Source organism: Lissotriton helveticus, chromosome 7, assembly GCF_964261635.1.
Source record: "Lissotriton helveticus chromosome 7, aLisHel1.1, whole genome shotgun sequence".
Classification (NCBI taxonomy): Eukaryota; Metazoa; Chordata; class Amphibia; order Caudata; family Salamandridae; genus Lissotriton; species Lissotriton helveticus.
The window spans coordinates 1900876260-1900899568 of NC_136068.1; the positions used below are offsets into that span (position 1 = coordinate 1900876260).

At 45.8% G+C, this 23309-nt stretch overlaps 1 protein-coding gene across 1 annotated transcript in view; it reads left to right on the forward strand.

Moving 5' to 3' along the window:
* Window positions 1-2198: 2198 nt before the first annotated feature.
* The window catches only part of LOC144767842 (killer cell lectin-like receptor subfamily F member 1), a 61339-nt gene continuing 40228 nt past the window's right edge, over window positions 2199-23309 (forward strand). Inside the window, exons 1-2 of the mRNA XM_078651206.1 lie at window positions 2199-2280; window positions 12040-12135. Coding sequence (XP_078507332.1) covers window positions 2205-2280; window positions 12040-12135 — 172 coding nt within the window. The 5' untranslated portion in view covers window positions 2199-2204. The remainder of the gene's footprint in view (window positions 2281-12039; window positions 12136-23309) is intronic.

Below are 23309 nucleotides of genomic sequence, written 5' to 3' on the forward strand. Positions count from 1 at the left end.
GGATTGGGCAGACGAACATGACATAATTACTGACACCCAGTATGGGTTCAGGTATGGCCGCTCCGCCTCCGATCAATGCCTCAATCTATATCTCCTGGTAGCCATGTACACTGTGGCTAGTGAGGGGACAGTGTGCTTGGCTTTCTTGGATTTGACGGCAGCCTTTGATCGAGTGAACCGAAAGAAATTGGGGGAATTATTGGGGGCTCTTGGGGTTGATCCAGGACTGGTAAACACCCTAAGAGTACTGCACCAGAACGCCTCTGCCCAGGTCAGATATAATGAGGAGGGAAGTACCACTGACCCCTTCCCATGTTCCAGGGGATTGAGGCAGGGTTGTATGCTGGCGCCTTTTCTATTCACATTATATATAAATGGTTTAGATCAGGCACTAGGAGCTCTAGGGGTGTATTGCCCACGGATAGGAAGGAGAGGGATCCCCGTCTTGCTTTACGCGGACGACGTGGTGCTCCTGGCACACACTGCGCGTGGACTTCAGTGCCTCATAGACGGCTTTGTTTGCTTCATGGAGAGTTTAAACCTGTCACCAAACCTCTCCAAATCATACATCATGGAAATGGGAAAAACACCAAACAAGAAATTTAACTATATGATTGGCTCCCATAGTCTGGAAATAGTGCAGGTATTCTCATATTTAGGGATCCAATTTGATAGCCGCCTTAACTTTAAAACCTTGGCAGATGAGAAATGTAGCACACTAATTCGCTCCGTAGGGGCAATCATGAATTTTGCAAAAAGGATAGGCCGTTGGTCCCCAGGGCAAATATTGAAATTGTATAGTTCCGTATGCTGTGCCAAAGTTTTGTATGGCAGAGATGTTTGGGGTTTAATTGATCCACAGAAGCTTCAAACAGAAGAACATAAATATTTGAGATGGGCACTGAAAGTCCCCCGGAGCATACCTTCTCACATTGTGCACGAGGAATTGGGTCTCACCTACATTAGTGACAGGTTGCAAATGAAACTCCTCACATTTGGATCAAAATATGGACAAACCAGGAAGCCTCATTAGGTAAGCAGATAATGATGGATTGTCTTGCCCGGGAAGGGGGGTCGTCATATCCCCTGGCTCAAATGTGTGAGGGAAACCTTGACGGGTTTGGGCTATGCTGAATATTTTAGCCACCCGCTAAAATTGCTATCTCGGGACAAGGGCCTCATCAAGACTGAATTTTTAAAGCGAGTGGCATCAATAAGGAAGACAGGGAGCTGACCAAACCATCGGTGAGAGCCCACATGTTAACAAAATCGTGCTTGGGCATGGAACCGTATCTGTCCCATATTCACAATCCACAGGAAAGATTTCCCAAGACCTGATTTAGGCTTACCTTGCTCCACCACACCCTGGCAGTCCCCGCAGGGTATACTGTGTCAATAGAGATGAAGGGTCCATGCGGCTGCGACCAACGGTCTCTGCAGGACACACTTCACTGTGTTTTAATATGCCCTTTTTATTTTAAAGAATGCCAGGTTTAAACAGGCAAAGGTGGCCCTACTGTTCCTGAAACTGTCCACAGAGGCCCTAACACTCTTTTGTACTGTAAATGTTCTTAAATTTGCTGTGAGACTCTGAAATACCAGAGGCGAGAGGTAAATGTTTTTTTTTTTAACATCCTTTTATTAGGAAAAGGGTGGGTATCCCCTCAGCCCCTATGAATTATTTTGTGCTCTAACTTGTCAAATTATAATGAAACTTGCCTTTGAACTTTTGCCGACCCACTTCAACCCAGGACATTACATGCGAGCCCTTTGAGATGTTTTTCTTGGTGAATCAGTCCCATTTCATGAATTGATTGTATATAGATTTTGAGCATGGTTTTAAATTGTCTGTGATGTTTTTCTTTTTTTTTAACATTGTACTTTTTAAGGTATTTCTTTTATGCTGTATAAAGTAATTTTGATGATGATGAAATAAAACTTGCCTGCCAATACAAAGTTCACTGCATGGTGTGTAGTCTGCTTCAAACTGTTCCAACCACAGCTCAGTAAATGACTACATTTTCAGCCCAGGACACGGGCTCTCACTTCCCCTTAAGGCAAGATCGTGACCACTCCGCAGCCCGGTGCGTGAGAGTGACCTCGTTATTTTCACGTGAAGTCACGTGTTTCGACCTCCAGTTCCTGTCGAGGTGAGTCTGTGCTGCGAAGCCTCAGGCATCATTTTGTTCAACACAAAATCCATCATGGGTGGACAGATGGGAGACAGTGACACTTATACAGCCTTGCAGTTCAAAGACAGGAAGAAAATTGCTGAGAAAGGTGAGAATTTCTGTGATCTAGTATTTGATGTCATCTTGAAGATAGGTAAGTGAGAAATCCAACCAGTCAGTCCTAGTTAGCTGTGCAAGACACCACACTTAGATTATTTACACTTGATATGACTGTTTGCTGAATAGGTGGTCGAGTGTGGTGCTAGTGCTGGGTGTACACATATGTTGTCGTATTCGCGAAGGGATGTCAGTATTTACATTGCCCTTGTTTGGAAATGGCATGTGTCCTCCACGTCATGTGTCACAGCTCAGCCACCATAGGTGATGATGCGTGAGTGGAATGTTGTGATTGGTGGGCATGGAATGCTCACCCGGGAGTCCCTTGCGGCCAGAGCCGAGGTAGACAAGTGCTTGCTGCTTGTTGAGTGTCCGACTGACCAACCTACATTATACCTCTTACCCGTGGTGGTGACATGGAAGTGATGTAATGAAGCGGCTCTCCTTCTGCAGCTGCTGCATCGCTCTAGCTCCTGCCTTCTTGTTTTTCCCTGCTTTTTGAATGCCTTCTCCTTGCCTTTGCCCCATTTTCACTGCTTTCTCCTTGCTTTTCCCTCATTTCTTGAGTGCCTTCTTACTTTTCCCTCATGTTCACTGCTTTCTCCTTGTTTTTCCCCTGTTTTTTGACTGCCTTCCCCGTGCTTTCCCCTCATTTTCCCTTCTTTCTCTTTGCTTTTGCTCTGTTTTTTTAGTGAGCTTTGCTTTCTTTTCCCATTTTCATTGCTTTATTCTTGGTTTTTCCCCTTCATTTTAAACCCTTATCCTTGCTTTTCCTTTATTTTCATTGCTACCTCCTTGTTTTTTCCATCATTGCTGCTCATAGCGTCTGCCTTGTTCCCATGTGGCCCCGCCTACCGCCTCCCACCACCCCTCCTCCTCCCAGGATCTACTTAATAGAGGTCGCAGCGCGACCCAGGTGAGCAGTCTCCAGGCACAGCTCTCCCTGTGCTGCTGCACTGCTCTTGCTCCTGTCTTCTACTTGTTTCCCCCTCATTTTTGAGTATCTTCTCTTCGCTTTTCCCTCGTTTTCAGGTGCCCTCTCCTTGCTTTCCCCTCGTTTAAAAAAATTAAATAAAAAAACATTTAGCAGCTCCAGCGCCTTGAGACACTCACGTGTGATTTGCTGCGCTTTATAAACCCTTGATCAATTGATTGTAAGATGCATTGTTCCGCGAGCCCTGCCTTCTCACTACAAAGGACGTATATACTAAAGCTGGTTCCCTGTGCTATGGAACGTGCTGATGCACAGAGGTCAGCACTTTAACCCCTCTCATGCTCATGACGGAACCGTTCCGTCACGAGCCTCAGGTGGGCTGTGCTGGGGACGGAACGGTTCCGTCACGGCCCCCTCACCGCGCCTGCGCGGTGCAAATTCCGCGCCTGCGCTGACGTTTTAACGAGCGGGCGGGGCCGTGACGGAACCGTTCCGTCACAAGCACAGCTCACCCGAGGGCCGTGACGGAGCGGTTCCGTCACGAGTATGGGAGCGCCGTGCGGCCCCGCCTCCCCCTTAGCGCTGCGGCGGAATAGCCGCCGCAGCGAAGGGGTTAAAGTGGCACTGTGAGGTGCTAAATACCTGCACTCCTTAAGTTTTAATGGGAGAATACCAGCACTTCTCAGTAGCAAACAGTTCCTCTGGTATAGTGAGTGCCTGCAGTTCTGTATTTCCATTTCAAGCTCTGACAGCAGGAACAGGCTGACAGTAACGCCTTTACTTCATTTTTTTCTGAATGAATGGTGTCTCTCTAAGGTTCACGGATGAAAGGGGGAGTTGCACAGATTATGGAAAAAAACAGCAAAGGATTGTCCACTCCCAGCTCTGAAAAAACGGCAGACTACAGCGGAGGTATTTTGTGGGAAAAGTTACCTTTTGGAGAGGTCCTGAGGCAACAGCTCATGCACAACAATGAATCCGGGCTTGAATCAGACATTGTGCGACAGGCAGAAGATTTAAACTACACTTTACAGCTGGAAACCAGAGAAGGAAGCAGAGAAAGAGGGACAGGTGTTCATTTAAAGTCTGAGATTCTGCATTCTAAAACAGACCCCCTGGAGACCGGGATAAAGGGACTTCCCATAGGGTGACTGAACTGACTGCAGCAATGACCTTTGGAAGGAAAGAAAAGAGGGAAAAATACAGAGTTTGATGGGAGATAGAGAGATCGAAAACATGAAACACCTATCATTTTGGGCAGGGTGCCAAGCACTAGAACGAGATGTTACAGGCAAACTTTGGGGAAATTGGCCCTGATCATATCATGCTAAAATTAGGTTTGTATTTGCACCATTTGAGCAGGGCCGGACTGGCTGCAGCGGGCACAGGGCATTTCCCCAGTAGACCGCCAGGGCTTGTGCTGGTTTTAGACCCCTGGTGGGCCAAGTTAGTTACAGGGCCGTTTTTGAAGCATAGCTGCAATATTGGCTGCTGTAACAAAATCGGACGAAACTGGCCCTGCCAAACTGCTCGGCCACACCCCCAAGCCCCCGGGGAGGGCAGGCCAAGAACTTTGCCAGGGCCGGTTTTAGTTCCCAGTCTGGCCCTGCATTTGAGGGTCATTCTTTCTCCTGTCGCCATCACAAGTTTCAGTCTTTCTCCAAACTCTGAACGGACCCTCGGGTGCTCGCCTAGGGGGTGAACAGAACCATGCAGCTCACATGTGAAACGTCTAATATTATAAACAGAGCCGCTGGAATTATGCGATTATGTGGGCGCGGCGATTTTTCCATAATTGTAGATTTGCCGCATTTACCACATCTTCCATCATCTGTTGCATAAACTGCAGAGTTTGTAAAAAAAATATTTTTAGTTCAAACGATTCAAAAGTTAGTAAATCTGCACTGACACATGTTGTCTCTCAGTGGGAGGACTTTTGCAAGGTTGGCTGGTCACCTCTTTGTAGTTCATTGCTATATTTGGGTGTTAAACTGCTACTAATGAGGAACAATTAATGCCCACACAGTGCTAACAAGTTTAAAAATCACTAAATAATGTAGTAATACTATCACAAAATGTGCTGCATAATTTACTCATCCCTGCTGCATAATTAGACCCTCCCCTGACGCATAATTCCAGGGATGATGTAACCCCTGCAGCACATTATAAGAATATTGCAAGTCACCATAGGGCCAGTCCAAATGAAGAGAGTGCAAAAATGCAGAAGCCCTGTTGTCTTGCCTTTTTTGCATCTCCTCATCTCCACTCTGTTGGCATTTGGCTCCGTGTGTGCTGAGAGCCACTGGATGAGTTGGGTTTGTCGGTCAGACGGACCAAGATGTCGGACATGATGGCTTTGTAGATGATGAACGTGGATTTGAAGGTGGTGTAGGTAGGCAGGAGGCAACATTGGAGTTTCATTTGTCAGGGTGTAATGTCATCATATGTCTTCAGGTCCTTGATCGGGCATATTGGGGTGCATAGGATACTCTAAACTGGGCTGAGGGTGGCAGCGACAGCTCTTGGAGCCTGTGATGGAGGGCATTGCCACCACCCGTGTGCGAGAGCACATGGGTTTGAATGTCGGTTCTGAAGTTGTTCTCTGAAAAGAATGATTTCTCTTTCTTTGCTAGAGAGCACTGGTACTTGACCAACTAGATTTTCCAAGGGATGTCCTGCTGATGCGTTCCCTGAGGGTGAGGTCAGCGTCCAGGGTGAGTGACTTGGCATTGGGTGAAAGTAGAGATTCAAATTTGTACATTATAGTATTGTAAGTAATGTAAGGCCTTGACATAGAAGGTAGGTACTCAACTTTAAGGTAGTTTGGTAGTACTTTATTACCAAGGTACATAGCAAGGAGGGCACAGTACTTACAGCAGCCCGTCAGCCGTCAATTGCTGCCCAGCCTCCCTGCATAACATGCTAGAATGACCATAGAAATCAATGCACAAAGTGAAGCGAACCCACAAGACACACGCCCACAACATCCGACAAGCCCTGAACAAGCCTACAACAGGTTTGATTGTGCACAACGGCTATTTAATGCCAACATTTCATCTTTTTTGGGACATACATCCATGCTGGTAGATTCCCAACAGGTGTGAAGAGCGGTTACTGAACACCTTGCAGGGGTCTTCTTGACTAATAGCTTGTCCCTCAAAGGCTCTAGGACTAGCGCAATACTTGTCAAGTATGCTGTACGTTGTGATTAAATGGACAAAAGCTGGAACCAGTGAGTAAATACAGTTTGCATAACGTCCATTTTCATAATAGTTTGAAAAGGTCCCCCTCAATGGCAGCAGAAAGGCACATGGTTTCTTCCATCATGATGGGTTTTATCAGGCTCAATAATACACGTTGAGAGCAATGAGTGGCTCAACTACAGACTACAATGCAAATATTTTACCTCATTTGGTAATTGCGCGGGCTTCCATTTGGTGGTTGAACTCCATGTGGGATCAGGTTTAAGAACAGTTGACAAGAGGTTCTTGACTTCTGAAGTTCACCTCAGTAGAGCTAACTCCGTTTAAAGTGACACTGCATGCTGCAAAACTGCTTGCCTCAGGTTACTAGAAGGGTTTGAGTTCTGCTCACAGCCACGGCCGGTGGTAGGTGTAACTGCAGGGTGGTGACGTAGGGTGGGGGAGGGGCAGGGTGGGGGGTTGTAATGTATGGATTACGGACTTTAACAGGTAAGTAAACATATAAATTAATAAAACGAATTTCGTTGTGTGCACTGCATCACCAAATGCGATGCAGTGCGCGCAACGAAATTCGTTTTATTTATTTATCTTTTTACTTACCTGTTAAAGTCCGTAATCCATACATTACAACCCCCCACCCTGCCCTACATACCGCCCTGCAGTTACACCTACCACCGGCCGTGGCTGTCTGCTCAGCTAAATGGTAAAGCTGTTCAGGAAAGTTGACAGCTGAAGGAGATCTTTTCTCACGAAAACTGTCTTTAAAAGAAAACGCCAAGCAAGAAGACTCCTTTCCTTCATCCATCTACACAGTAACTGACATCACTGGATCTCCCATCACCCCTCTGCACTGGAAGTGACATCACTGGATTTCCCATTGTTAGACCAGTCAGCCTTAAGGTGGTTTTTCCACCAAGCCTTTTGCCTTTACTCTCCTATTTTTCTGAATGTGCTTTTGTGCTGGAATAGGACTCTGTGCACTTTGCCACTGCTACACAGTGCTAAATGCTTCGTAAAATTGGCTTACACCTCAATGGGATATTTCATTTACTTACACATCCCCAGAGGTACTCAAATATCCAGGGCCTGTGAATTACCAGTGGGCCTGAAGCTTTTTTTGTTTACCCACTTAGGTAGTCCCTTAGCCCCTTCGCTGCATCAAAGAGGTTAAACCATGTCCCAGCTCTGCCATTGTAGCCTGAATGCAGTTTCAAACTGCCAATTTCGACTTGGCAAAATAACCCCCTTGCCAAACTTAAGTTCTTTCAGGTGGGCCCTAGGTACGCCAAAGGGCAGGGTGCATTGTTAAACATGTATTTTTATGTTTTACATGTCCTGGTAGTGAAAAACTCCTAAATTCGTTTTTTATTTCTGTGAGGCCCACCCCTCCCATAAGATAACATTGAGTTGCTGTATTACATTCAATAACCACTACTAGCCTTTCTTACGTTGCTTCCAAAGTGTGGAATAACCTGCCGCTACACATAAGAGCCTCCTCCTCACCTCTTGAATTCCTCAAGAACCTGAAGACCTGGTGAGTGCTGGCTTGGCTCTCACCTGCTCCGCGCCAGGATACCTCCGGGTGGTAGTACGCCCTGCAAATCTGCCTAAAAGATAACATCAAGTCAATGAAAAAGCAAAGGAATAGGCCATGGTCTTCCATATCTCTGTCCCATCAAGAAGCACAACAATCTGGGGAGAGGAGTTGGCCTAATGGCTAGGGCGCTTGACCTCGGACCTGGAGATCTGGGTTCGAGTCTCGGTAACGACGCCAAAACCTCCTGTGATTCTGGGCAAATCACTTAATCTCCCCGTGCCTAAAATGAGGGTGTGTCCTCATGTAACGTAACTGGAAAATATGTAAAGCGCTCTGATACCTGATTCGGTTCGGGTCTAGTTCGCGCTATATAAAACTCTGTAAAAAAACAAAATCTCCAAAAGTTGCTTCAAGCTCCTGGTTAATTAGTGGGAGAAGGAGTGGTCATGGGAAAGGACTGTGTGCAGCCACTAACAAGCCTGCATGTTAAACACACTTTAGGAATTCATTTTGTGGGAACATTCTGCTTTATCTGATCATCAATGGATTTTTTCAAGTCTGGGCCCTGTTCTCAAGGAACTTCATTGTTGATCAAATGGGAAAGACTTCTAATAATGTCAATGTGATGCAATAACACTTAGGGACATATTTTTGAAATAGTGGCCCTGGACGACATCACTGGGAAAGTGTAGGAATGAGCTGTATTGTTTTCTTAGGAGGAGGAATATAATGTTTATTTAGATAAATAAGTCCTTTAAAATTTCTAGTACAAAACAGAGATTATACAGGCATAAATAGATCCAACTTAAAATCTGTACAGATACACATCTTACACATCTTGATCTTCAGTCAAATGCTACGCTAGATATGACCATACTGACATATGCAAGATTAACTGGGTTGGGATTAAAATCTGTACAAATGAGCATCTGAACCGAACTGTACATGTGCAACTCTCTACCGATGAACAGCATCTCGTTGTGCATTCAGTCTCCTTTATATAACATGAAAGCAAGTGACCTTGTATCGTACTATATTTAAAGTGCAGTGAACAGGGGCGTAACACAGGCCCCCGCAGCCCACGTGGTGCGGGGGGGCCCCTAGCTCCAAGCAGGCCCGGACTGGCCATTGTGTGCACCGGTCAATCCCCTGGTCGGCCGCAAGGGTGGGGGCCGGTTTTGGGCCCCCACAAAATCGGCCGAAAAAGCGGCCCTGGCAAAGCACTCAACTCGACCCCCCCCCCCAGGGAGGGTGGGCCGGCCGAGCACTTTGCCAGGGCCGGTTTTGGTTCCCAGTCCGGCCCTGGCTCCAAGGGGCCCCCTCGGCACTGAACTCTGGCAGGTAGAGCTCCTGATTGAGCCCGGAGGGGGCCCCCCTTAGTACCACGCAGGGAGGCTCCCTCACTTTTCGTTACGCCAGTGGCAGTGAACTAGTACAGCTCTTCAACCACTTCTACGATTATGGCTGGACCGGACTGTACATTTGCAAATCGGTTAGGTTAAAAATAAATACCACTGCATCACAGCTAATGCAAGTGCAAAACAACCTTTAAATATTAAAGTACTAGGGGCTTATTTACAAGCCCCTTGTCCCACTTTCGCCTCATTTTTAACATGGGAAAAGTGACGTACGGGTGGCGCAAGGGGCTTGTAAATCTGCCCCTAGATGTGTATAAGAAAATTGTAGCCTTTATTTCGAAAGCTATCTCTGGGCTGCAAATTCCAACTGTAACAGGATAAGTAAAAGAAAGATTCATCCGGGTCGACTGGGTTCGAGGATAGGGTTCAAATTGGGCAGAGCAAGATTGACAGCATTTGCCTAATGGCCTGCCTTACTGTTCCTCAGATGTTAGCAGGTGACAATTGTTCAAGGTCAGGGGACAATAGTTGAGCTACTTTCTGGTGACCACCTCACTCAACCACATTCACCCTTGGCAGGCGGCACTTGTTGGGCCCGATTCAGAGAACTAACTTAAGACAAAATCCTAAACTTACTACCATTTTGGTATTCACAGAAGGCACTTACCCATCAATGAGTAAGTGCCTTCTGTGAATACCAAAATGAGTAAATGGTAGTAAGTTTAGGATTTTGTCTTAAGTTAGTTACGTGAATCGGGCCTGTTCTTTAGCTGACCTCTCGTAGGAGCCTGCTGGTTTCTGAGAAAAGTTTGCCACACTGTGCTACTTCCTTCAGAACCACTGTGGTATAGATGAGCAACTGAGCCTCAGGGCCGGGCTGGCCGTAGCGGGCACCGGACATTTCCCCGGTGGGCCGCCAGGGTTGGGGACTGGTTTGGGACACTGGGGGCTGATTTTGTTACAGGGCCATTTTTGCAGCATAGCTGCCATATTGGCCGCTGTAACGAAATCGTCCGAAGCCGTCCGTGGCAAACAGCCCGACCACACCCCCAACCCCCGGGGGAAAACGGCAAAGCACTTTGCCAGGGCCGGTTTTGGTTCCCAGTCCGGCCCTGCTGAGCCTCCTTGCATGTCCTTGTCTCATGCTGCACACGGATTGGCCTTAGATACCTTCCCCTCTGTTGTATTAGGCTTACCCAACAGCATACAATGTGGGCAGCCGTTTCAGAGCGGTATTGGCACAGTCTACATTGCTCATGTCCCTGTGCCCAGTTCTTCCAGTGTGCCCTGTATTACCATATAGGTGTTCCTAAGAACCTAACGGCTAGGATATGCTAGGATATTCTTAAAAGCATATTTTCCAATAGCTGCTCTAAGGTATGGTTGACACAGGCTGGCTTCATGTGATGCTGCAAGCTCCTCCAGTTCTCTGATCATTCTTACTTGATTCCCTTAGACCTTCCTGGTGTGTGTTTTGAGCTTTTTCTGTCAAATATGCGGGATCCATATTTAGCATTGTACTGGGTGAGTCAAGGTACTTCGCCCACGTACTTTTCTTTTCTAAATAAATAGCCTTAAGGGCGCCCCCCAGGGACTCTGCATCTGCCCTGGTCACATGGAGGTATAATTTAATTATGTATTTTTTACACTCGTTATCCATGCTGACCAGATTGAACTCTAACTGGATTAGAGTACGTCGGGTGTTTTTTGGCATGCCGAATATTGTACTGTAACGGGTTGTGTGGCAGTGCTCCAATGTTTCAGTGAGACATCCTGGGAAAGCAAGGTGGCCATCATTTATTGTTGGTACTAATTTGGCCCCAATGACTCTTTCGACTGCCTCGGCGAGTGATTGTTTAGTTTATAGGATATCATGGATAGGGCGTACTTAGGGCGTAGTTGCACCATGGTGCAAGGGTACCTGCATTGCATGCAGGGTGGCTTTTGTGCAGGAAAGGACACCGTACTTCACAAAACCAATCTTGAAAGGAATTTTCCTCTTGCACACACAGAAGGAGGAAGTAACAAGGAGAAATAAAGATATTTCTCCTTGTTGTGCCTCTCCTGGGGAGATGCATCTATTTGGCGCATTCTCAGAATTACAAGGGCTTGTAAATCTGGGACTGCATCACAAACCACAAGAATTGCGTGGGTACACCCACACAAAGGCCATGGAACTTCTACCCAGCGCAGATTTACACAATGCAGCGATTTGTGCTCGGTTGCGTTACTCCAGATTTTGGAACTATTCAAAGCCACAGAAAGTGGCTTTGCGTGCCCTCAAAAATCTTGAGGTTGGCAGCACTCTTGCCCCACGTTGTGAGGAGGAAGAGCGATGCAAACCGGTCATAAATATGGTCTTTGGGCCCGATTCACAGAACTAACTTAAGACAAAATCCTAAACTTACTACTGTTGGTATTCACAGAAGTTAGGATTTTGTCTTAAGTTTGTTTTAAGTCTGTCTTAAGACAAACTTAAGACAAAATCCTAGCTTCTGTGAATTCCAAAAGTAGTAAGTTTAGGATTTTGTCTTAAGTTAGTTCTGTGAATCGGGCCCCTAATGTTTAAGATTTTTAGAACCTTGTCTCCAGGTTTGTCAGTAGGATTTATCCAGTTTTTCTAAACTCAAAAATTATCATTATAATTACATTTGTAGCAGGAATGAATAGTGACTAATGTTGATTGTTGATGTGATGCCAGTTACTTCCTTATTTTCAGAATTCACCAGGACTCCAGCCTGTCACCCTGTGGCTGTGGCCCTGGGGACAACAGCTGCTCTGCTGCTTCTGGCTGTGATCGCCCTAACTGTCCTGAGTAAGTGATTTTACTACCAAGGTTTCATCACTTGTTTGTTGCTGTTTGTACTTCACAGCATATCTGAAACATGTTCTAGTGGGCGGATCACATAAAGTGAGGGTGGAAAGAGTCAATGTAATCCTTTCTCTATAATACAGTTTTGTGTTGATTGATGAAGTTGAAGGTCTGCCTTTGTGGAGTGTTACTACCTGTGACATTGGTAAATTGTCTTGTACATTAAACTCTTATGGAAAGTGTTGGCTTTGGCCGAAAAGGTAATATTACTTGTTGAAGTTTGTTACATATGCTAAAGAGCAGAACAATAACAGATTATAACAACAACTTGACTCATAAACAGAATAACAAGTCTTGCAGCTCATATCAATTTGCATTGAGGAGCTTTATAAACATAGATAACACAAAAACTCAACCTAATAAAAAAGACAATACAACACAAGAAAAAAAAACCAAGAAAACAAAATAGCATCCACCACGGAACACAATGAAAATATGAACACAATGGACCAGAATATCAGTCACACAGTGATATCAAAACAACACACCTACGTGACATCACAACTCAACATAACATAACACAACACACCACACCACACCAAAACACAACAAATATACAACACAATAACAGCACAAAACAACAACACGTAACAGCACAACGTATAAAAACAAAACACATAAGATCAGCACAACGTAACACAGCAACACAATTGTGCTGCTACACTATTTATTTCATTTTTCATTTTTGATAGCTGCCGTGTTTGTCTGAGAAAATTACAGCCAGTCTGTCACTACTTTTGTCCCACGACAATGTTCTTTATTTCTGTTTTGTCTCACACAATTATAGTCACCCGGCCTCTGCCTTTCTATCGATGCAATATTCCAAGCTTCTGTTTGTGATTAGTGAAGCTACAACCACCCTCTGTTCTTGCCGTGACTTATGTACAAACCCTTGGTTGACCAAAGACCCCAAGGGGTGATAGTGACTTCTGAGAATTGTTATCGGCTATCTCTTGCACTGATTGATTTAAACTTGAGAAAGCATGACTTTGATGAGCAATTTTAGGATTTTGGAAACTTTGGGGCATATTAACAAGGGCTTTATCTCTGCTTTTTTGTCTTTAAAAGCCATAAAAGTGGAGATAAAGCTATCACCCTATTAACAAGAGGGTGCTACTGCTAACATGCATAATCGCATGTTAGCACCCTTTTTCCCTACGCCTCCCTTTGCATCTCTAATGAGATGCAAAGTGGGCGTTTCACACCTAAATAACGTGAGAAATGTCGCTGACATTTCTCCAATTAACAAGCTGCACGCTAAACAGCATAGCGATAAGAAAAGTAGCGCTAACCTCGGTTATCGCTACTTTCCTTATGCCTGCTTACAGTCTGACTTAGCCATTATATCCAATGGAAGGTGGATATAATGGCTAAGTATGCCCTTCCCTATCATCAAGCTTTTGCCAAACGTTGTGCGATTATCGCTGAATTTCCCGCGATAATCGCACTTTTGGCAGCTTGCGCTTGGAATTGTATCGCTTTTGAGACAAGCGTTGCTGATAGCACGCTATTTTTGCGATACAATCCAGCGTTAGCCGGCGATAATTATCCTCGCCTATGAGCGCTGAGCGATGATTATCGCTGGACATTGCTGATATGCCCCTTTGAAAGGTGGGACAATCGGACGTGCATTTTTGGTATGTTTGTGGATTCAGTAATAGCAGGAAGCATTTTATTTCACCTGTGGTTAACAGCCTTCCGAAGCCAACTGTTGGCAGAGTGTGTGAACACCAACAGTACAAAACATCCAAAGGGAAATAGGATGTGGCGTCTATAGGATTTCGTTCCAAGATTAGGAGATGGAGAATATGGGCCCGATTCACAGTAGTAGAGTTAGATCAAAAGCCTGAGGCCCTCATTATGGGGATTCCATGTAGGACAGCACAGCAAGGCTTCTTGAGGCGCAGCCCTATACCAAAGTGAAAGGGCAGGAATGTATGGTGTTTGCGCAATATGGTCATTTCTGTCCTTTCTTCTATCTTCCTGCACAGAAATAATCCTAATAGGTGTTTTCCTCTTTCTATTTGTGCACCCAGCACACAGAGAATAAGCACTGGCATAGCCAATAGGTCTCGCCTTCGGGACCTTATAAGTGTTTAGCCACGCAAAAGTTTATGTTGTTGCACCAAGTATATTGTGCTGCATAATTGTGCTGGAATAGTCTCCCAAAATCTCTCCGGCTATGTGCAGAACACTTCCCTTTTAGAAAAATGCTGAAGACCTTCTTATTCCAACACTAGAATCGCTGCTAAAATAGTCCTTCCCCTAACCTATGTTGTAGAAGCCAAAGGCGCGGAGATACTCCTCCGGGAGTCGGAAGCTAGCGCGGTATAAACCTGCAAAATAAATAACTAAACACTTATAAGGTCCCAAAAGCGAGACCTGTTGGCTATAACAATGCTTGTTTAATATAGGAGTGATCTAGGTGACTTTTCGCACTTGACACATTGAATCTTGAGTAATATTATACTACAGGACACAGGCTTACCCAGGGCTACTCTCAGTGACTCAGAATAAAAGTGCTGCTTATTGCCTTCAACCACATGACATTTTCAGGTTCCCTTTTAGGTCTCACGTGTGACAGCACATGAACTGTATGCGTTTGGATTGCGAGAGATATAGTATAAAACAAGAGACTTGCAGCCCGCCCATTACTGAACACTTGCTGGCTTCATTGTCACTCTTAGCACTGCCTTCTTATTGACCTGCGCGTGCTGGCTTCACTTCCTCTTCTTTTGGCAGGAATATGGATCAAGTACTGATTCTTTCAGCTTGATTGCTGTCCTTCCACTGATCGAGCTGTGGTTGAGGTACTACTTTGATTCTCCTTTTCTGTGGTCCCTGTTAAACTTCTTGCCATTTGTAGCTGTGTTTTACTATGCCACGCAGGCACTGCAAAGAAGCCCTTTTCCCCTTTGAAATGGACGTTTATTGTGACAACAGATGTGATTTGTTTTTACTGTGGCAACAGATTTGATCTACTTTGAAATGTATTTTCACTAAGTCATGGACATGGGTGCAATTGCTTCCTTTATGAGACAGAATTTTTTTTTGCCAAATATCATATGTTTTTTTTTTCACGCACGGCGAGATTGAATGACCTGCTCATAATCACAGGAGTGTTCTGTCGAGACCTAACAAGCATTTGCAAACTCAATAGGTCTGTTGAGACTGTTGGCTTTACCATTGCTTTTTGTTCATGTTATACAGCATGGGCATTGCCGACTTTGACAATGATTTTTAGCCATGCTGTACAGTAGTGTTTGGATGCTGTGCAGCATGGTTAAAAATAATAATAAAAAAAAGAACTACTTTTTATTTTGTTTAAATTAATCACCCTGGCTGTTTCTCAGGACGTTTTAAAATAAGTTTTAGCCCCACTGCAAAGCAACCATGCTGCTGTACAGGATGGTACCATACATTGCCACAGCCATAAGCTTACACAGACGAGACCTGTTGGCTTTGCCAATGCTTGTTTCAAACACAGTTTCTCCAGCTGGTTAAGATGCTAGCTGAGCCTCAGCACATTCCCTTGAAGCTCCACTAAGTCTTTACAGTAAGTATACTCACACTTGGCTTCGGTATGCCTTGGAGATAAGTACTAGAGCCCTTCCTTCCCTGTCCCACACTGCGGGAAATGCCGATGGAAAGGAGAAAGACACCGGTGGAGGTGTGGTGGAGAAGATCCCTTCTCCGGCCAAGCCCAGTGTATGGAGTAAGAGAATGGTCGGCATGGGTATGAACGCTCTCTGTGCTTACTCCATCATTGTTTACCTTGCAACCTGAATAATAATCCACATTTGTAAAGCACGAACATTCGAACAATCACCCATAAGGGTCTCCAAACGCTGGGGGCCGTCGGGAAGATTAAGCGAGCTATTGCCTAGAGTCACATGGTGCTGGGCTAATCTGCCGCCGGGGATCGAACCGTGAACCCCAGATTCCAGCGTCAGTCAACCTGGCCGTGGCGCCACACCTCTCCCCTAAAGCCTTTGATTTGCAATGGGATATTTTTTGTTGAAAATATTTGTAAATACATTAGAAGAGAAGCAATCTGAATTTTTGTTTGGAGGTTGGCGTCTGTGTTTTGCACAATTATTGATTAGTACCAGGGATTTCATGTGCTGCCAGGTGGCTCACCTTGTAACAGGAAATGAGAATAAACAACTGTTCACTAGGCTGGCCACTGAAATGAATCCAGATGGATGGTGTGAGTTGTTAGTAACCCTTTCGATGTCTGTGACATTTGCACCACAGAAGCGTGCTCCTGTGCCCCCGCTCTCCCATCCTGAATGACGAACAGCCCGTGACTGATGGTTGGCTACATTTAATGTGCTTAGCAGGTGAAATGATTGCCTGCTCTAATGCTGTGTAATTATTAAGATACACTGCTTTTAAAAATACTGAGTGAATAATATTGATTTACTGCTCTGCTATTTAGAACAAACATTGGCATAGCCAATAGGTCTCACTTTTGGGACCTTATAAGTATTTAGTTATGCAGCACAATACCCTTGGTGTAACAACATCAATTGTTGCATGGCTAAACAACTGTAAGGTCCCAAAGGTGAAACCTATTGGCTATGCCAATGCTTGTTTATATTTGAGCAGGTAACTTAGTATTGGTGAAATCATTGTTATGAAAATTTAGTAGGTACAACCTTAAATCCCCCATAAAATGCACAACCTGGATGTCCTCGGTAATGGTCACCAGGGACACAGCACAGCCACGAGTAAGTAAATTTAACCAGACAGCTAAACATCTAGAAGCACGGCCAGACCGAGATGGCGCAGCTGACACCCTGAAGCACTGAAATTTGTCAAGCATCATAGGCAGAAGGTCCAAGTTTCCTTGAGCATACAATATCATAGCTTCTTTTAAAAAGTTGCACTCCGGTAAATGTATCTTTGATCGGATCCCTGCGCATTCCAGCTTAGTGTTTTCAAAAGGGGAGCTTGTAGGTCAAAGGTGCCATTGAATCGAGATATAGACGTTGGGTGATTAAGCACTGCTTCCTTATTAACAACCAAATGTGCCTACAGTCAGTCATAAGAAAGTTTTATTTTTGTATCACAAGATTCCTCCGATCTCTCGCCAGTGGCCACCTATTAATGAAGAGTTCCACATTCTTTTATCATTGCAAGTTTATTGAAAGTCAGTGTTTAGACTAAAATCAAGTCATGGCATGAACATATCTTTTTTCGGTCTGTAGAAATGGAAATGCATTGTTAATGAAACCCTTTGAAGCAGACATGGAGGTGGGGGATTGGCAGAGCGATGGCTTGGGAGTGTGCTCTGCTTTATGAGCCATGACGGCCAGACGGAGGAAAGACAGATGGCGGCTGCGCGTGTGCACGCGCTCATGAACGCAAGCTTCAGGCCAGGAAAAGCCTCTGGTGACACTTTTAAAAGCCACTTACTAAATGTCTCGAAGAGACAGCCATTCGCTATCTCAGGCGAGACCTAAAAACGCCAGCAAAGGAGGAATATTTAACGTGAGCTGCCAGGGAGCAGTAATGGGCCTGCGCTGAGCTATTCATGTGCATATGAATTATGCACAAGGTAAACTATTTTGTTCTGCAGTGCCCGTAATATTAATTAAATTGCATTTTTATCAACATTGCTTTAATTTATGAAATAAAAGGAAATATTCTTTACTGTTCTTTGAAATGAAGAAAACTGGGGACCTCAGTAAAACCCTCTGCAGTTCCCACAATTAGTTTAAGCCAAGGGCGTAACTATCATCTTTAGAGGGTAATTGTGCATTATAATTTATTGATGTGGGTTCTACTGGATTTAATTACAGTTCTAATGTGTTATTATTTCCGGGTTGATATTGGAGGATTAATAGGCACGGCGCACAGCCAGGGTTAATGGAGGGATGTTTGTTGAGCGGTGTTGAGGTTCAGATAATTTTCAGGTGCTCCAGCAGGTGACGTAACTGTCCGGGTACGTCGAGGAGACTGTTATGGGGTTGAGTGCATTACCACAAGTGTAAATGCATCATCAACCACCCCATGAGGGGATTCAACAGAGGACTACGGATTGCACTCAAACCTTCTCTATGTAAGAACTCGAAGGTATTCCAAGAAAAATGGAATGCCATCCTTAACAAATGCTGCCTGGATCTCATTCTGCTCATCGTGGAAGAATTATCAGAAATCCTTTCTGAGCTCTCCAAAGAAATCACAGATATTGAACATGAACTACAAGAGACAATTGACCCTGAAGAACTAAAAGTGATCCTGGAAGACATCAACAAACAACTGGATAAACACACAAAAGAGATAAATGAACGTAAGATTCGAAAATTTCGCCGGGATACATTGGACTACAAATTAGGGGAAGTCTACACGTGGGCGGACGTATACGCCCAACGCAGACGCAATAAACCGTACAGTCAGAACACTGACACTTCTTCGTCAGGAAGTGACACCTCAAACCGCCCATCGAGGAAAACAGCAACGGAAGCAACCACTGCTTCAGAACCACGAGGTCAAAAATCCACACAAATCTCAACTGACACTGGTTCCATTATCCCCGAGCCTTTTTTAGAGTCAGGCCCAGACGCAACCGACGACCCAGGCGGGGCAAAAAGACAGGAAAAAGTAACAGAAGACATCCAACAGTCCTCAAAGACCAAACCGAAAGGGAGGAAGAATCGCTAGTCATTAACATTTCAGATACACGACTTACCGACTACGAAATTAATGTGCTCCAGAAGGGGATGTCATTCATCCCAACCAGCAACACCAATTTATTAGAGCTAGAAGTGAGCACATTTAAGCTCACTCGAAAATTACGTTTGAGACATTTTTTTGAAAAAGTTATGGAACCATCAACCAACACCAAACCAGATTTGCTATTAGGCTTAAGACCACCGAGTACCTACATGCCTCCGTGCAGCCATAAGAGTATAGACACTTTCGAAACGCTGGTAAAGCAAGACATTTCCAAAATAAACTTTCGGAAAAAACACAAACAAAACTTAACCACTAAAGATAAGGATACCTTAAGGAGGATCGCAAACAACACCTCAATCAAATGCTTGAAAGCCGACAAAGGAGGGGCTCTAGTCATTCTAAATACTGCTTTATATGACAAGAGAGTTATGGAACACATCATGGACCCGGACACTTACATGCCACTAAGTGGGAACCCCACTAGCCAATTTAAAGCTGACCTATCTACATTGATCACAAAAGCTTTCGATGACTACATCATCGATGACAGAATGAAAAGATTCCTGGTAGTGAACACCCAAAAAGTCAAACCATCACCATGTTGCCGAAGATCCACAAAAACCTAAGAGATCCACCCTTCCGCCCGATTGTCTCCACAAGAGGGTCAATACATGAACCTATTGGTAAATTCATTGTCCGATACCTCCAACCGATTGTTACCAACCTCAAGAGCCACATTAAGGACACCACCGAATTTCTCACCAAACTATCTCAAATATCCATCAGCGAAAACAAACAAATCATCCTATGCACAGCTGACGTTAAAAGCCTCTACACCTCCATTCCACATGGCGGTGGCATCGAGGCAGTGGAGAAAGCCTTACTATACAGTGACATTGCGGAACCACTCCAAACCTTCCTCCTGGAACTGATGATTTTCACTCTATATCATAGCTATTTCTCACACGACCAGCAATGGTACCTACAAATGTCCGGGATGGCAATGGGAAATTGCGCAGCACCGACCTACGCCAACATCTATATGGGCGAATTTGAATCCAACCATATCTATTCTGACAGCAACTGTGATAAAGATCAATTCAAAATGGTCAGGCGATTTAGTTGATGTTTCCTAAGTTAAATTTGCCCGGCGTTAAACGCCTCTAATACCATACGAAGTTATCCAATAAAGAGGCAGGCGCTGGAGACAGGAAGACAGGAAACAAGTTTTATTCCGACGGATCAGAACACGTCAGATCGGACAACAAGGTATCGTCTCGAGGTGCTCTCTTAACCTCTCTGAGACCTGGTCTGTTATACACTGGTTCAAGACATGTGAACGCTCTTTATTACAACAAAGACATTGTGAAGTATGAGGATGACATCCCCGGCACCCCCCCAGTTCCGGCCCCCTCCAACACATGACAACAGTAGAGGCCCTTGCCCCTCATACAATGGGAGGGGGCTATCACGCAGCTGAGTGTTCTGCCGATTCCTTCGGAATGTGTGCACCTGATCGAATCTCAGAGGGTGGGGAGGTCATGATCAATAGTGGCTCCTTTCAAGAGAAGCGGGTGCATACAGTAGTGGGCAATAAACTGTATCCTCAGGCTAAGGGATGACCAGCGGTTCGTGCAGGCAATCGGGCTCAGAGGAAGGGATCATCAAAGGAGGGGTATTCATGGACGGAAAGAAGGTGTTGGTCAGGCGCGGGGTGTGATTCTCAGAGACAGAGTCATGCGGGAGGGGAGAGCTTATGCCTTGTGCATGTGAGAGCGGGGACAGTCAGGGTGCGTGGGGGAGGCTCGCAAGGTTCAGGGAAGTGCGCTGACGGGTGATCGTGAACAGGGAGACCATGGTACCTAAAATGGCTGTCGTGTGTGTTCATATGTGAGTCTGCAAGATGGCGTAGATGATGTTCAGTACACGAACTAAAATTCCACAGTCCTCCCTTTTAACATGTCTCGCCAGCTTGTCAGTTTGGATCGATCCCCATGAGACCCCGTACCTCTATCTCGTATAGGGGACTCATGTGCTCAGTTTTAAAGTCCAAAGTCTTAGGGCACATACAGTTGGAAATGAGTGCACACAAAGATGGTAAACATTGAATACCTAAGCAACACCCACACAGTATCATGATTGGTATCAATATAAACGTGAACAATCTCCATCCCCAGTCCTTCAAAGTGTCCCAGAACCAGCCTCCAAGCGACCATCCTTCCTGCTCCTGGTGAACCTCTGAGGACAGTCTGTGAAGGTGTTCGATTGCCTTGTAGACTGAAGGCGAGTTATCTGGCACGTAGGTGCAACAGCTGGAGCCGATGATGCGGCATGCACCTCCACGGTCGGCCAGAACCACATCTAGAACAAGGCGATTTTGAAGGGCCACCAGGCGGACTGCCTGAAGCTCAGCCGTGTTGTTAGCAAGGATGCCAGCGGTGATGTTAATGGTTGTTTCTACTGCCTGTGTCAGGTGTCGGATAGCGCGGCTATTTGCCATTGGGCCCCACAGAGGAACAAGTCCCTTTGCCGCATCCAGGAACTGTGCTCCGGTGGAGTCGGCTTGTCCAATGTCTCCGGCGCGCTTTTGCCGGTGATGGTAGGCTGGGGCCACGTATGTGGGGGGAAGAATGAAGGCGATGTAGCACGTACCCCTCCAGCCTTTTGGGAGCCAAGTGTAAGCTTTGGTGCCACAAACAAAGTACATATTCGGGGAAGCAACAAAGGAAGGAGGATCAACTGAGACCAGTGTTCTGGTGGTGCGGCAGGAACTGTGACCCACCAGCTGTGTTCCCTGGCCTTCAAGACACACGAGTCCTGTGACATTGATGACAGACAGAGCCACGGTCAGGGTGGCAGCTGTTTGCTTCTGCAGGTGGGAGAAGGTGGGTCTGGCTGGATTGTGGAGTACTTGCATTTCGACTCTTTCTTTGGCAGGGATGTTCGCAAGGAAGGCTGAACCTGAAAGCACAGGACAAAAGGGGGCAGACGTCTTTCATGTTTTGTTCAGCCAGAACCTATAGTAGAAGTGCGATACTGTTTGACCAGAAGCGGTGTTGTCCTTGTGGCTTTCCTGCAAGAGGATCAACCAGGCGAGGCAGGAGCCGTGAACTGAGAAAGGAGAAGGGATGAAGGGGATGGAGTGTCCGGTAGCATGCGGGAGCAACCCGCAGATCCAGCAGTTCGTGGCATTTGCAGCAAGGTTGTGCTGGTGCAACAGTTGCACGAAGGAATTGTTCCAGAACTCCTTACGCCTTTCTCGGAGCTGAGGTGAAAGGGTGATCAGGTGGTGCTCTTTCATGGTGGTTGGCTGTACAGTGGTCGGCAACATCTGGTGAGCGGGTGTGCTTTCCTTCAAGATCCAGAAGGAAGTCATGAGGAGGAGGCAAAAGAGGAAGAGAATGAAGAAAGCGATTGTCTTTAATTTGTGCAAATTATCAGTCTTTGGGTTCCTGTAGTGGGTATTTCCTGTTGCTTCCGACGTCTTCTTATCTGGCGCTTCCATCATCTTTTTATCTGGCGCTTCCATCATCTTCATCTTCAAGGTGCTCGGTAGTGGGCAGGACCACAGACTTTGTTTAGCTTCTCTCCGGGTAACCCTTGGTTGCTTTGGGTCACCGTTCTGAGATTTTTAACTTAGTCAGTGGCCTACTTAGCCGAAGCTCCCTCCTTTCGACGCAGGAAATACCCTTCTCGAGATGGCACAGTGGGATCAGAGTGTTTTGCAAGTTCAAGTGCCTCGGTATCAGGATAGCAGTTCAGTGATGGTCGGTCTTTGTTCAGGAGCCCTTCCTGGGTGCTGACGTTGTCTGTCGTGGCCAGGGTCGAGGAGACCTTCTTGCAGTGGTGTGCATGCAGCCAGTGCTTTTTCCCCTCCACTCGAAGAGCCGTCCGAGTGGTGATCAGTACTTGCCAGGGGCCCGTCCACCGGGGTTCCAGACTCTTTGCCCGTTGAAAATTTCGGACTAGGACATACTCTCCCGGTTGGATATCGTGACCGGGACCCCTGGAAGCATCGGGGATGGCCTGCTGCACCTGTTGATGAATGACAGACAACGTGTTAGTTAACTTGTATAAATAATCTGACAGCAGGACGTCGGGGACGTCGTGAATGGAGGTCGGCTTGGGGGCAGTCCAGAGGTTCATCGGTCGCCCAAACACAACCACGTAGGGGGTCAAGTGGTGCTTAGTGGGAGTGGAGCGCATCGATAGTAATGCCAGTGGGAGGGCATCTGGCCACTTAAGTCCTGTGGTGGCCACTATCTTTGACAGTTTCAGTTTCAGTGTAGCGTTGTGTCGCTCAACCAGGCCAGCGGATTGGGGGTGGAAGACCGCATGGAACCTCTGTTTTACCCCCAACCCCTTCAGGATTAGTTGGATAACTTCAGCTATGAAGTGGGGGCCATTGTCGCTCCATAAAATTCGACAAAGGC